This window comes from Artibeus jamaicensis, unplaced genomic scaffold, assembly GCF_021234435.1.
Source record: "Artibeus jamaicensis isolate MK-2021 breed Jamaican fruit bat unplaced genomic scaffold, CSHL_Jam_final contig_76, whole genome shotgun sequence".
Lineage (NCBI taxonomy): Eukaryota > Metazoa > Chordata > Mammalia > Chiroptera > Phyllostomidae > Artibeus > Artibeus jamaicensis.
This window is the reverse complement of record NW_026521954.1, coordinates 27,811,724-27,827,373: the sequence shown is the minus strand read 5'-3', so window position 1 is coordinate 27,827,373 and position 15,650 is coordinate 27,811,724. Positions and strand designations below refer to the sequence as shown.

Genomic DNA, 15,650 nt, shown 5'->3' with positions numbered 1-15,650 from the left:
TTGTTGTCCCCGTAATTTTGCCTTTTCCAGGATGTCACACAGGTGGAAAAATGCAGTGTGGAGCCTTTTCAGATTGGCTTCTTTCACTTAGCACTATGCCCTCAAGCGTCTGCCAAGTCTTTTTGTAACCTGGTAGCTTATTTCCTCCTAGTGCTGAGTACTGTTCCATTGTCTGGATGGCTCACAGTGTGTGTGTCCATCTGTCTGGTGAGGGACATCTTGGCTGCTTCTGGGTTCTGGAGACTGGATAAAGCTGCTGTGAGCGTCCGTGAGCAGCATCCGTGGGCAGGAACTTGGCCGCCCTTGCCGCTCAGAGACCTTGGGTACCGCATGCAGGGACCGAAGGGGCGCAAACACAGGTGCCTGCCCCTGAGCAGGTGAGACCCACAGAGCCCATGTCAGGTCACAGGTAAAGGCCTCCTGGGAGGCCCGTTGGGCACCTTTGATGACAGGGAGAATGTTTTCACCTCTTTCAAACGGGGGGTGTCTGGGCCCAGATTCATGGAAGACATCAGCCAGTTGTTAACTTCAGGGAGCACAGGAAAGGAGGTCACAGACCACCTCACCAGGTGCCTGTGAACCGTGTCTGTGACCCTAATACATAGAATACTGATTCAGGGGGAAAAAAGCCAAAGTGTACTGGGAGGGCAGGAGGAGAAAGCAGTGTGTCTGTCAACTTCTGGGGTCAGAAAACAACCCGCAGACCTCACTAGTGAGAGGTCAGTAATCCGGCCCAGCGGAAATACCTGGAGCACCAACATCACCGTTTTCCGAAGAAATGGGGACAGAGGTGCTTTAGGGGTGGAGGTGCAGAGCCGAAGGGGAAGAACAAAAGCACACCTGCCTTTTAAATCAGATGCAGCATTCACTTGACTTAATTCACATATATATTAGTGTAAATTACCCCCATAACAGATTGTTCCAGAAAAAGCAAATGACTATTATTAATACAAAAATAAATCCTGGCTGATGTGGCTCAGTGGATTGAGGACCGTACTGCAAAGCAGAGGGTTGCTGGTTCGATTCCCAGTCAGCACATGCCTGGGTTGTGGGCCAGGTCCCCAGCTCGGGGTGTGCAAGGGGCAACCACACATTGATGTTTCTGTCCCTCTCTTTCTCCCTTCCCCTCTGTCTAAAACTAAATAAATAAAATCTTTTAAAAAATAAATAGAACCAATGGCGGTGTTAAAAACAAAACCCAGCTGATTAAATTTGATGATCACTGGCCTTACTAATGAATGATCCATGAACTGGGCTGCAGCCCACCCCCCCCCCCCAAGCCCAGGGAGTCTCAGGGACCACCTGGAACCAGAGGCTTTTATAGAAAGGAGGTGGGACAGGAAGTCTCAGCAAGAGAAAAGGGGGAGTTCAGTGGGGGAAAGGGGGAGTCCAGGTGACCACGGCTTCTCATTGGCTGATCTACAGCCACAGATGCTGCTTGGGAACAGAGCTGTGGGCCCTGTGGCTGGAACAAGGCGGGGCCCCACCCTAGCACCAGGGGGGACAGCCGAGGCCTTCGGCTCTCACACAGGCCTGTCCTGGGCACACGAGTGCACTTCCGAAGCCTGGCTTCCCCACCTGTGAAGCGACTGAAGATTAAGGGAGGAAGTGAATGTAAAGTGCTCGGCAGGCAGGGCCTGGCCTCGAGGGGCTCCCAGAACCCGTCAGTCCTTTACCCGCTGGTGCCCGGAGCCGAGGCTGCTCTACAGGTGCCCTGCAGGGTCCCAGGGGCTGCAGAGCTCGTTGGGTAGGCAGGTGAGGGTGGGGCCCTGGGGCTGCCAGTGGAGCCTGGAGGGAAGGCTGGGAGGGGCTGCCTGTGAAGGGGGCGCTGTGCCCGGGGCGTGTGGGCATGCCACGGGAGCAGACAAGCTCCAACACAGGACGACTGAAGTCACGCGTTTAAGAAAAAAGAGTCACCCAACGGAGGCAGAAGGGACTCTCAACAAGCAGTCCCCCTGGGACCGGTGTTAGGAACCCTGGGCAGAGGGGCCGGTGGAGCAGGTCCCTGCAGTGGATTTGGGGGAGGCTCCCAGCAAAGGTGACGTAGCAGCTGGTCAGGAGAAGGGGGCTGGAGGACAGGGGCACAAAATGGACAGGGGGCAAGAGAGGAGGCACAAGAACAGCCTCTAAAATGAACAAGACTATGTTCTAGTTAAAGGTGAGATATGGTATTTGTCCCTCACCTCCTGGCTAATTTCACTCAGCATAATGCTCTCCAGTTCCATCCATGCTGTCGCAAAGGGCAGGAGCTCCTTTCTTTCTGCTGCATAGAATTCCATTGTGTAAATGTACCATAGTTTTTTGATCTGCTCATTTGCTGATGAATGCATGGGTTGCTTCCAGCACTTAAACTAGAATGTAATCAACAAAAGAAAAAAGCAAACAATACAACCAGAGACATTGAAATTAACAATCTAACAATGGCCAGAGGGGAGGGGGGAGGGGACTGTGGGGAGAAGGGTTTTCAGGAACTACTATAAAGGACACATGGACAAAACGAAGTGAAAGGGTGGAAGCAAGGGAGGGAGGGGGGTTTGGCTGGGCTGCAGGGGAGTGGTGGGGAAAAAATGCAGACAACTGTAATTGAACAACAATAAAGTAATTTATGGAAAAAAATAAAATAAAATGAATAAGACTGAGGCCAACTCACAGTCCTGCCAGCTGTGCTAGGGTGGGAGACCTGGGGGCGTCCTCGTCAGGAGGATGAGGTCCTGGCCACTTCTGCCCGCTGGCCACAGACAGGAACGCAGCCTGCCAGTGTGGGTTTGCAAAGTCAGTCAGTTACTATCTGAAAATGTTTGCGAATCAGCCGAAGGCAGCTTTTCTCCTTGGGCAATCAGTGTTAATGTTTGAGCATCTCAAAGAATATTCATCCAGCCGTGACCCAGTGCGACTCCGTGGGTTGGGTGTTGTCCCACAAAGCGAAAGATCACCAGATCAATTCCTAGTCAGGGCACAGGCCTGGGCTGTGGGTTTGGTACCTGGTTGGGGGCGTGTGAAAGGTGGCCGAATGATGCTTCTCTCTCTCTTTCTCCCTCCCTTCTCCTCTCTCTAAAAATAATATCTAAAAAAAAGAAAAGCCCAAATATACATTGGACAGGAGTATTCAGGTTCATGAACACCCTAGTCTGACAAAGCTCCTACTTCACCCTCAGGGGGCCCTGGCCCAAGCAAGGGGGTGCCTTGGCCCCTGAGGCCTTCAGGGCAAGCCCCACGCAAGAAGAGAAGAGCGAACTGCTAACCTTGACTGAGTTCTATACTGGATTCAGTATCGTCCCCCCAAAATGCTGGTCCACCCAGAACATGGCCCCATTTAGAAATGGAGTATTTAAAGACCAGACTGGATTAGAGCTGGATCTGCACTGAGTGACAGTGTCCTTACGAGAGACACAGACGTACGAGACGGCCACATGGAGGCAGAGGCAGACATGGGGGTGACGAGCGCACAAGCCAAGGGACACTAACCAGCAACCACCAGAAGCCAGGAAGAAACAAGGAATGGAGCCTTGAGATGCTCCAGGCCCTGAGGCAGTCCAGGCAGCACCAACCTCCGTCCCAGACCTGTCACCTACTTATTCACGCATGGGACCCCGCAGGTGAGAACACCTGTCCTTTGGCCCCTGGCCCCGGGAGGCCCCAAGAGAAAGCTAGAGCATTCGGCTGGGCCAGGTTCAGGAGGTACATTACCTTCCTTCAGGAAAAGGGCAGTTTTTGCAGGTTTCTGAGTGGGAAAATGTTGAATCAGGAGTGGACATCAGGAAAGAGATCCAGCTGGTGCTTTGGGGAGTGCGAGGTTCGTGGCAGACGTGGGGGCCAAACTCAGGCTGGCAGGGGCGGGGGAAAGGCTCCTCGCCTGGGCGTGGGCAGACCCGGGGGCTGCAGGGCCAGAACGACCACAGTTCACCGGCGCTCTGTCTGTCCTCCCGCCCTTGGGGCCTCCGGGCAGGTCTGCAGGGCCGGGAGGAGGCCATGGGAGGGGAGGCAGGCCCTCCTCTGCGAGTGTGCGGCGCCTTGGCCCAGGTTTTGCGGACCCTGTGGCAACAAGGGTTCGCTGATGTGCAGTTGGGGGTCCACGGCAGTCAAACGGTGGCCCGGGATCAGGCTTCTCCGGACAGACACGTGTGTGACAGCAGGTTCCCTCGACACGTGGGCATTGTAGGGAAACCGTGGCGCGCCCACCTCTGAACGGAGATCGCTGGACCTCCCTGCCGCTTCGGGAATCCTCAGGAGAAGTCACGTTGAGGACACATTAGGACACGCAGGCTAGTTCCCGAGTCACACGTCGCTCTTCCGTGTGGTTGGTGTTTCGTTCCTGTGCTGGAAAGTAGCAGGTTTAGCAGCAGAGACATGAGGTTGTCTGAAAGTACCCGGATGACGGACTTAGGCTTGGTCTCTGTGTTGTGTTTAAAAACGGGTGCGCAGGCACATCGAGTTCGTTCGTAACCGGACTCCCTGTTCTCAGGTCTCCGCCGCCTCTCCTCTGTCGTGCCTCGGCGAGAAGACGGTGCCTGTGGGCACTGATCACCCAGAGGCCTGTGCGGCAGGTGCCAGCCGTGCTCTGGAGGGAGCGTGACCCCAAGGTGACCCCAAGGGTCAGCACCCACCGGCCACCCTCCGGGACACGCTCCTCGTGTGCACACCTGCAGAGCTGCGGGAGGGGGCCCTCAGACACGCTTTGGAGGCAGTGTGAGCACGCACACGCCTGTACACGTGTGTGCATGTGCAGGACCACATGTATGTACACCGGTGTGGTTCTGTGTTTGTGTGCACTCCTGTGTGTGCACTTGTGTGCGTATGTGCACTGGAGGCTTCCGCCTTCACTGGGTCGTGACACCTGCTAGGAATAAACATGTAACCACCAGCAGTTTGATCTCCACCATCATCTGACTGATTTTTAAAAAATTTTTTTTAATGATTTTCTTTATTTATCTTTAGAGGGAAGGGGGAGGAGAGAGGGAGAGAAATATCAGTGCATGGTTGCCTTTCGTGTGTCCCCTGCTGGGAACTGGCCTGCAACCCAGGCATGTGCCCTGACTGGGAATCGAACCATGATCCTTTGGTTCGCAGGCCCGTGCTCAATCCACTGAGCTACGCCAGGCAGGGTCTGTGCTGCCGAGGGCAGAGCCCCTGTGCCTGAGGAGCTCGGTCTGTCTGCACACCTTCCTTCAGGACGCAGCACTGGCCTGGCAGGTATGTCTGGGGTTAATGTGACACAGGACTCCCTTAAGAGTAAACAACCTTTCTGTGTAGGTGACAACTTAAAAACTCAGCATTAAGCCATGCAAAAACGCTAACGTGTGTTTAATTTTGGTATTTCATCATCGTAATAAACTCTGGGTCTGACTTCCAGCACGCCAAGAGTTTACTGCTGCTCTGAGAAGCAGACTAAGACTAATTTTAAGAAAGGCCTGGGGACCGGTGCTGTTGTCCACGGAGCATAGGAAACCCGTTCCGAAAGCACTGACTCACACTTTGAAGGGTAGCAGCAGCGTGGACGAAGGGCTGCAGGGGGCGCGGTGACCCCAAGGCTGGAGCCCTCTGGGGAAGTGGGTCCTGGGGCTGTGGGGGACCTTCGCAACCTCACACGCTCCCTGAGGACCACACTTGGGAACAACTTCAGCTTAGGCATATTTGGGACTTTGTTTCCTGTATTAAACTTTCAAAAATAAAACTCTGGTATCTCACATCCTCATATCAGTCTCTATAAAGAGGTTAAGAGTATTCGTGAAGCTAGAAACATTGGCACCTGAAAAACTGTCACCTGGTTTGTTGGTCACATAGAAGTTCGCTAGGGGCACAGCAGCTGTCTGGGCCCAGAGGCTCTCTGCGCCCGGCCAGACACACCCTGGGGCCAGACACAGAAGCTGCTGCTGGCACTGGCCCTGCAGCCCCGCCGGCTCTGCTCTGCCTTCTGCTCCATCACAAGACGCGTCTGACCCTTTAGAGAGGCTGCTGGTTTGGACGCGAGCTGGAGACACATAAGGCATCTGACTGTCAGCTGCACAGAGCATGTGAAATGAACAAGCTCAGAGAACAGGGTCTGGGGAGGTCTGAGGCCTCATGTCCCTGTTCCATGTGCCCCTCCAGACCCTACGCCCCACTGGGACTGTGCTGACCGGACCCCCACCACGCAGGCCCGAGCCGCCTCGCCTGGCTGGTTTGACTGAGGCAGATGGGAAACACTTTCACAGCCACTTCGGCTGCCACTTGTCCCATTTGCTGCTTTAGGTTGATGGCCGGGGTCAGGGGTGGGGTGCAGGCTGCAAGGGCCAGCGGGGCAGCATGGCTATGCTCTCGGCCTGGCCGCTCCAGAGGCCTGATGTGCACACGCGTGTGAGGAGAACCCAGCACACTGAACGCAAGTGACCATTTCTCCTCTAGTGGCATTGATGTGTCAAGGACAGGACATTGGCTTGCTGCCTCTTTGATCAGAGAGTCAAGTTTCACAGACATGGACTATCAGGCCAGCGGGTCTGTCACCACTGCATGGTGACAGGTCTCCACTCCTCTGCGGCACTGCAACAGCCTGGCCACATCCCAGCCAGGATGCGGCCTCGGTCACCCGGGGCCCAGGGGACCTCTGGCCCTGCACACAGTGCCCGGGAGCGGAGGAGAGGTCTCAGCCTAGAACCTGGACTTGGAAACTCTACCTGCGCCCCTCAATCCGGGCACTTTGTCACAGCTGGAGGAGTGGACACTCAGCACTAGCGACACATCTTGGTTCGTTTGCTTTTCTTACCTAAAGCGTTTGCACGGTGCTCACCCCAGGCAGAGCACCCGTGTGTCCCCACCTTGTTCTGCAGCAGAGTCCCTTCCTTGCGCCAGGGAGGGCTCTGCTCCGGGCAAGTTCCGAGTCAGCACATACCTGCCCGACACCACGATTCCAGTGTGTAGAAACGGCATCACCTTTCCTAAGATTCAGCCGGCCTGGCCCCCAGCCAGGCCTCCAGAATGGATGGACACTCCCTTCCAGCATCTTCACCGTCCCCCGGTGCATGTAAGTACGCACACACGTCCTGACGCTTTAAAACTATGGCCTTCGCATCAATTAAGGGGTATATTTAAAATGAAATGCTACAAGGCTCCAATTCCCAGATTAATGAATTAATCAACAGGAAAGTAATCTTTGCCAGAAAAAAAAAAAAACTATGACTGTGGTTTTCCAAAATAGGATTGGGTTGTTCACATGTATTAACCAAAAATAAGCCCAGTTTTGCCATAGGAACCTCATCATCAGTTTCCAAAAAAAGACACATATGGGACCTGGCACAGCACACTCCTGTTACAGGAGGCCGGTTCCGCCCGCCCGCCCGGGGGCCGCAGTTGCTGGGATCTACATCCAAGTGGCCGGCTCAGCCATTCCCCCACCTGGGTCTGTGTGCAGACACCCTCCAACTCCAGTAACATAGCATCTGATTTAATAAAGGGACTCACCAAGTTTAAACTGCAATAAATTTACCAAACATTTCCACTGTTTATGGAGCTTTACAGTAAGAAATTATCAACAAAGCAGGCACATCCGTGTACAAAGTGTTGCTGTCGGGTGCTTCCCGGGCCTTCATTCCTGAAGTTGTCCTGTCCTTGGGCCAAAGGAGTCCTCCTCCCTCGGAATCTCCCGGCGGGGCAGCTTTCACCCGGCACCTGGGAGTGTCGCCCCAGGGAACGGACTTGCCAAGAAGTGCGGTTGGGGCGAGCTAACCCCAAACATTTATTGTAAACTTTAAAATGGAATCTGGATACGAAGAGACACAGAAAAGAAGAGAAACCTCCCAGACACAGAAGTGGTAATACCAGAGGGCCATTCTCGTGGCCGGGAGGCCTCACGCTGGGCTGACGGGCCCTGGAGATGCACCCCCAAGGCGGTGGCCTGACTCTGCGCCCTGCCAGCCCCGGCCTCCTCACGGTGGTGGCCGGCGGGGAGGAGCGGGGAGGAGTGCTGTGCGGTCTGTCCTGGGTTCAGCAGGCCCGGCCTGGCTCCCAGGGGCGGGCCGCCTCGCAGGGCGGCCGGCAGCAGTAGGGGTAGGAGGCGTTGAGGTCGGGGTCCGAGGGCGCGTAGCCCGGGAGCTCCACAGACGGGTGCCCTCCGCAGCACACCTCCACACCTGCCTCGTCTGACGCGTGGAAGACGCCCACGTTGATGTAGGAGACAGCGTGGTGCGCGGCGAATCCCACGCAGTCCCCGGGGGCGGCGAAGTCCGACTCCTCCGGAGACAGAATGGAAGCCTCGCTGGGGCGAGGCTGCAGCCGTCGGCCCCGCCGGCTCCGCCGGCCCCGCCGCACCCGGGAGGCTGGCAGCTGCACTCGGAGACCCGGGCCGCTTCGGGGCCGCGCCAGGGCCCGACTGCCCCTCCGCCGGCCGCGCCGGCCGCGCCGGGCCTGTGACGACCTGTAGTTCTTGACCAGCAGGAGGCTGAGCAGGCCCAGGAGGCACTCGAGCGAGTTGAAGACGGTGGACAGCACCAGGCCCCGCTGGTAGTCCTTCAGCTGGCGGCACTTGGCGGACGTGGCGCTGTCCAAGGTGCTGCGGGCGCGCGGTGCTCCAGGGGCTGGGCCGGGGGCGGCAGCCGCGGGGCCCGGGGCCACAGCCGGCGCGCGCGGGGGCAGGCAGTAGTGGGAGTACTTGCGCTCCACTAGGGACACGGTGTCGCCGTCGATCACGGCGCCCGCGAAGGCGCTGAGGACACCAAGCATAAACACGAGGACGCCGAGCAGGAGCAGGTTCTGGCTGTTCACTGGCCCGGGGGGCCCGACTGCGGCCCCGGGCTCGCCCGGCGCAGCCTCTGGAGAGCCTCCCGGGGCTGCGGAGACCCCGAGCCCAGGGCCCGACCCCGGCCCCGCGAGGGGCGCTTCCCGGGGCCCGCAGCAGAGCAGGGCGGCGCCGAGCAGCGAGAGGCCGGCGGCCAGTAGCAGCCCTGAGTAGAAGGCACCGGCGGCCGCCCCCAGCCGGAACGGCTCCCCGCGGAGCTCCGAGCCCAGCGAGAAGCACTTGAGGCCGACGGCGGCGGCGCTGAGCGCGCAGGCGAGCAGGAGGCAGGAGGAGAGCGCGGCGCAGGCCCCGCGGACGCTCCACTTCATCCTCCGCGCCCGAGCCGGCCCGCACCCCGCGCGCCCGCCGCCGCCCGCCGCCGCCCCCGCCGCCTGCGCCTCCTCCCGGCGCCGCGCGGCCGGACCGCCGGCCTCCTCCTCATCCTCCCGCGTCCTCCCGGGCCCGCGCCGCCGCCGCCGCCGCCGAAGCCCGCATCCTCCGCCTCCCGCCGCCGCCGCCGCGGCCCCGCGCTGGGAACCGATGCGGCGCGGAAGAGCGCAGGGCGCGCGCCCCCTCCCCAGCCCGCGGCGCCCCTCCCAGGACGCGCGGCTCCCCGCACCCCGCCCGCGCCCGGCGCGCCCGGACCTGGCGCCGCCCAGCCCCGCCCCCCAGCCCTGCAGCCCCCAGGACACCCCTCTGCCGCTGCCTCAAGCAGAGGGCCCCCCCGCGCGTCTCTCCACCTTCTTCCCGGTGTGCGCGCCCCGGCCGCTTAGGCAAGGCCACTCCCCGCCCCGGGGCTCTCTACCCAGGAGCCCCCAAGCCCCACCCGCAGCACCTCCCACCTCCCGTGCGGTACGTCTACGTTTCTCTGACAACGGGGACCGGGACGCCCTCCACGTCCACCGGCTTGCCGGAGGCCACGAAGACTGAGGAAGTTATCTGGGTTGCCGGGGAGACCGGGGAGCCCGGTGCGGGGGGGGGGGGCGTACGGGGGAGAGCCTAGGGGGAAGGGGACGGAGGAGGGGAGCCGAGCCTGGGGGAGGGCCGCCCAAGTGCCGGCTGGATCTGGGCGGAGGAGCTCGGGGGCCGCGACCAGCCCGCGGGGCCTGACCGGCTGGCGCGCGCAGTGGGTGGGTGCCTAGAGGTGAAACCTCACGCAGAACCTTGGGTAAGCGCCTTCTCTCCGGGTCAGGCAGCTGTTTCTGCCCCCAGACGCGGGTGGTTGGAAGTTAATTCCATTCGAAAGCGGTGCAAGGCCCGAGTGCACCTGGTGAAGGGGATGGGGGGGGGGGCGGTTAAATCGCCTCGTTCCGACCGAGAGATCACAAGGTGGGTGCGAGGAAGGCGCGTGGATGGGGGCGGCGGGACAGATTGCCTCTCCCAGGCCGCTCCGGGCTCTCCATCCGCTTCCCGAAAGTAGGCTCGGGGAGGGGGCGACTCTGCAAGGTCCGGGGAGGTCCCACGGGCCGAGCGGCTAGGCCTGCGCCCGGTTCCTTCCGCGCGGTCCCTGCCGCTGCAGCCGGAGGCCCGGGCAGCCGATGACTCGCTCTGCCAGCTGGCCGCAGCGGTAAATAACTTTGCGCTGGATCCCGGAGAGGCGGGCGTGGCTGCTGCGAAGGGACGCGGGTGTGCGCGCGCGTGTCGGGGCCCCGTGAGAACGCACCTCTGCTCCTCCGCCCACTTGCTAGCTCGAGTTGTGGAGACGCCCCCGGGCGCACAGCTCACGCCCTCTGCGCGCAGGGTCGTTGGCGCTTCGTGAGCAGCGGCACAGCCCCCAGAGGCCCCTATTGCGTGTGGACAAAGTCGCGCCGGCATTCGCCAGCAGCGCGCGCGCAGGGGCCCCTCGCCCACCGTTCGTGGAAACCATCTGCCCGGTGGATCTGCAAAGGCCGTTCCGCGGCTCTGGGCACATTTGCGTGGGACTGACTCGAACGGCGGCCGTGTCGGGAGGGAGCAGGTTTCGCCATGTTTCAGCAGGTTTCACAGCAGCAGCTGAACCTCCTAGTCCTGCCCCCACCCCCCATCCCCCCTCGCGAGGACTTCCCAGAAGAGCTGGGAGAACGGGCTTCCTTTCACCTTGTTGCCGTAGGGTTTTAAAAGGACAGTGTGTAAATCAGCTTGTCTGATAACCGTGACACCCACGCACGTGAGCGGAGTTGCCATGAGCTGACTTCCAAAGATTATTTCAGTTTCCAGGGCAACGAGGTTTACAGCCAGATCGATTTGGCTTTGGGGGCGCAAGTGAGCCGGGCGTGGGGGCGGGGCCCTGCAGGCAGCGGCTGTGCAGCCGGGGCGCCCACACCCGCCCGGGCGGCGGCGGGGGAGCATTTCTCCGAGCTCTGACCTCCTTCTCCTCCCCGGTCCCCCAGCCTTTCCCGCAGCACTTCCACCCCCACCACCTCCCTCTTCCACACACTCACCCGCCTCTCCCTGGCACGAGCCTGCGTGTGCGGCTCCCTCTGTCTGCAGTAGGCTCCCCTTGCCACATTCTCACGGGGAGTAACCTCCATGGGCTGCCTGCCGCCCTCTGCACACTAGGGAGAGCTTGGCGTGGGTCTCGTACTCCGTCGGTCGGTGCCCTTAGCCCTGTTATCCTCATGGAGGCTCCCCATGTGCAGCCAGGACGCAGCTCTGCACCTGGACCTCCCTGCTGCCCTGCTGCACTGTCCCTCCCCGCGTCCTGTACCCCGTTCCCCACATCTCCCTGCCCCTACCGCCTCTGGACCTCCCCACCTCCCTTCCTTTCAGTAACTCCCTGGCCGAAGTCGCTAGCAGAGCCTCCTCCTGCCAGCCATGGTCTCCCTGGGGTCCAGGTATCCGTGTCCCCACCAGGTTGAGGGCTCAGGGTGGGCGGAGTCCGTCTCCAGCTCACCCCCCCCCCCCCCGTCAGGCCTTCTCCCAGCCCAGGCCACACAGAATGCATGTGGCCTGCAGCCAACCCTGGGTCACTGTCCTGTGGCAGAATCTAAATGTCCGCCAGCTTCTGCTCACAAGGGAGCACAGTGCCGGGTGACACAGGCCAGGCACCACCTGGTGTTGAGGTGAGGGAGCAGGAAGAGGGACAGCAAAGGCCCTGGGGAGGGAGGTGGGCCTTGAGGAAAGTTGGAGCTGAGAGTGGCCAGCAGGTGCCTAGCAGCAGGGTCTTGAGCTGGGCCAGTTTGGGCTTCATCCTGAGGGTGGGGAGACCTGGAAGGGCAGCGGGTGCTGGGAGTGAGTTTCACATGGAGCACCACCACCCTGCCCCGTGGGCCGGGGAGGTGGGGGCCCTCTCAGAGTGGGGGGGGGGGCACAGGTGGTCTCCCGCACCATCGCACTGCTCATCCTGTTGACTGAGGTCCTGGGTTTGCCACTGCCTCATGCAGCCGGGCATTCCGCAGAAAGTCGGCTGTCTCACCCCCCCCCTCCCGCCAATGCCTGTGTCCACAGGAGGAGGGGTGGCCATGAATGGGTTTGTGGCCCTGTCGTATGGGTCTCTGTCGGGCTCCCAGGGTCCCCGTAGCTGCCCCTCTCACTGTGCTGCTTTCTCACACTTCTAACCAGCGGTGTGCGTGGAAACAACCCATGCACAGTTCAAAGCTGATCCTGTTGCTTTCGGGGGGAACCCTTCCCCAGTCCCCCAGGCCTCTTCTCTCCCAAGCACCTGCAGCAGGCTGCCCCACCCCCACCACAAGGACCTCAGACAGGAGAGTCAGGTGCCTGGGTGGGTGTTCACGCTGAAAGAAACCTCATCCTAGTGAAAAATGACTTTCCGCCAGTGACTGGGTAAAGAGGAGGTACTTTAGAACTAACCGCAGAGCCCACTGCGTGCCACGCACATCTCCAGGCTCCCTCGCAGCACCGCCAGGTGGGACGTGCCACCGCTCTCCTGGACAGGGACCTGGCCAGACACGAGGTTTCTAACCCTGAGCTCACCCACCCATGCCCTGGATAAAGGGGGTGGTGAGCACACAGCACCCATATGGAGATGCCTTCCCTAACTGTGCCCCTGGAACCTGCGTGACTGTTAACTGGCGTCACCCCGGGAAATCCCACACCTGAGTCAGGAAGCCCTTGTGCGGGTTTTCCTGACGACACAACGGCCGCACGCCAACTGAGGACCGTTTTCCCTTCACCTTTAAGTCACATTTTACTATTTGTGTTTCTGTCAGTGTTTAAAATTCAATCTCCCAGAATATTGGCTTCAGTTAATTTGGCTGATTCTAATTATCTTTTAAATATACTATTTATCTTTCAGTGTTAACTTGTATCTTTTTAACAGACTAAACGCTCAAAATTTTCCTTATTATTAACAGTCAGCCCCATTTTCTACAGGAACAACCAGTGTTGACTGTCACTCACGGACGTGGTGTGTACACCTTAGTGCCACCTGTGCTCAGGTGCCGACGCACCTGACGACCTCTTCTCACAACACCAGAGCCAGCGAGATCTTGGGGACACAAGAACACACTTCGTTATTTTAAAAGCCTTTGCCTGTGAGATGCAGCAGAGCCGCAGGAAAGCCGATCAGATCTGCGGGTAACGGCACCTTGTAAATGGGCGGCGGAAACTCGACTGCAAAGGGAGAAACAGAACCTGGGGTGTGAGCCCACGGTGGCCCTTCCTGGCCGACGCGGGTCGGCCCACGTCACCCACAGCTACTCCCCGTGTTTATTTATATGTTTCAGGGACTGGGAACCGGGCCGTACTGTGTCCAGCTGCTTCTGTCCACTCGACGCCTGGAATGCGTCCGTGCTGCCGGGTCATCTGCAGGCCACTGGCTTTCACACCGCGTTTGCCCACTTGGCTGACACGGCCGTTGGATTGTGTCCAGTTTGGGGACGTTATGAACAAAGCTGTTGTGAGCTTTCTCACGTGTGTGCACATTTGCACCCAGCGGGCATTCGTGGGGTCCTCGGTAATATATACGTTCAGCTTTCTGTGCCCTTTTTTATCGAGGTGACTTTTATGTCATGAGACGAGAAGCTCTGGTTTTAAATGTCTGATTCAATGGCTGTAGGCAGCTGTGCGTGCTGGGCTGTGTCCCCACTGCGGTCACAATTCAGGACCGTCCCACCTCGCCCCAGACTGTCCCACGCACCGTCCTCCACTCTTCTGCTGCCACGGTTTTCGTACAAAATCTGTAGGCCTAGAATCACAGACTTTGCAGCCTTTATGTCTGCCGTCTTTGACTTGGTGTAGCGCTCTGTTGGATTTTACTGCTGGGTAGAATTCCGCCAGAAAGAGTCTATCCATTCACAAAAACACGGACGTTGCAGTTTCCCCCCTTGGGGCTGTGAATACTGCTGCCGGGAACACTCGGGGGCCAAGCCTTTGTCAACTTACAATTCGTCGCTTACAACTGGGACGGCGGCACGGCTGCAGCAGAGTTCACGCCTCACCCAGGAAGACCCTGACGGGCCTCCCGGTGGCAGCGCCCACCACCTACCTGGGGGTCTGCCCCGCGCCCCCATCCTGGGCGCCGCCAGCCGTCTTCCCGTGGTGTCGGCCACTCCGTGCGGGGAACTGGGCCTCACTGTGGTTCTCCTCTGCGTTACTCTGGCAACTCCTGACGCCCGCCATTTCCCCACCTCCTCTTTGCGGAAGTATTTGTCCCCGAGAGTTCCTAAGAAGGTAATGAGTTCTTGTCCTTTCACACACCCTTCAGTAAACTGTCTTTCCAGATCTTTCACTGATTTTTAAAAATCGGGTTGTCTTCATATAATTGAGTTGTAAGACATCTGTATATAATCTAGATACAAATTGCTTACCAGACAGATGTTTCACAAATATTTTCTCTCAGCCTTCGACTTGCCTTTTTATCTTATCATCAGTATCTTTAAAAAAGCAAAACTTTCCATCTTGATGAAGATCCAATTTACTACTTTTTAAAAAAGATTTATTTATTTATTTGTAGAGAGAGGGGGATGGAGGGGGAAGAGAGGGAGAGAAACAGCCGTGTGTGGTTGCCTCTCACAGGCCCCCACTGGGGACCGGCCTGCAACCCAGGCACGTGCCCTGACTGGGAATCCAACTGGTGACTCTGGCTCACAGGCTGGCACTCAACCCACTGAACTACACCAGCCAGGGGAAATTTACTGCTTCTTTATTTTATGGTTTTTATATCTAGGAAATACTTGCCTGATCCAAGGTTACAACATTATCTTCTATTTTCTAAAAAGTTTGTAGTTTTAGTTCTTACATATTTATCTGTGATTCCCTTTCAGCTACTTTTTGTGTGCATTGTGAAGCGATGGCCAAGGTTTTCATCTTCACACGCAATGTCGGTGGTTCCAGCACTTTGCTGAACACGGTGCCTCTGCCATCGAACCACCTGGGCCCTTTCACTGAAGGCCGGTCGCCTGTGGGAACGTGGGTCTGCATCCCCCCCGCCCGAATCTGCCCTCACTGCAGCCCCAGTCAGTCTCAAAAGCAGGGTGAGTCCTCCAGCTTTCCAGCCCCAGAGTCGTTCTGGCCGGTCTGGACCCTTTGCGTGTCCACGAGGACATGGGAGCCAGCCCGCTGATGTCTGCAGTGAAAAGGCCTGTGAAGGTTCCGGTCGGGACCCCACGGAATGTGCAGTCATTCGTGCCTGACTGACACGCTGGCAGGGTTGGACCTTCTGACCCATGAACGTGAGTTATTGCTACATGTACTTAGGGCTTCAATATTTCCCTTAATGTTCTACAGTTTTCAGTGTATAGGTCTCGCACACGTGTTTTCCAATTCACCTGTGTTTCATGTATTTTATGCTTTTGTGTTTGTTACTTTAAATATTTCATTGCCCAGTGGCTTGTTACCAGTGGGTAATGATACAATTGATTTTTTAAATTAACTTTATTTTAAAATGGGTGAAGATCACAAGCAGTGGGAGGTGGAACACACAGGGGTCTGTCTCCGCGGTTCAGCGGTGACAGGTCAGGACACC

The 15,650-nt window shown here is 58.4% G+C and overlaps 1 protein-coding gene across 1 annotated transcript; it reads right to left on the bottom strand.

Annotated features, from left to right (window-relative positions):
- Nucleotides 1–7,930: 7,930 nt before the first annotated feature.
- TMEM271 (transmembrane protein 271) lies at nucleotides 7,931–9,075 on the bottom strand. Its single transcript, XM_037126864.2, has one exon. The coding sequence runs from the start codon at nucleotides 9,073–9,075 to the stop codon at nucleotides 7,957–7,959; it is 1,119 nt and encodes a 372-aa protein (XP_036982759.1). The 3' UTR covers nucleotides 7,931–7,956.
- Between the last annotated feature and the right edge of the window lie 6,575 nt (nucleotides 9,076–15,650).

What these genes read in the sequence shown, in the direction of transcription:
- TMEM271 (XM_037126864.2), bottom strand. Translation starts at nt 9,075, where the DNA reads ATGAAGTGGAGCGTCCGCGGGGCCTGCGCCGCGCTCTCCTCCTGCCTC.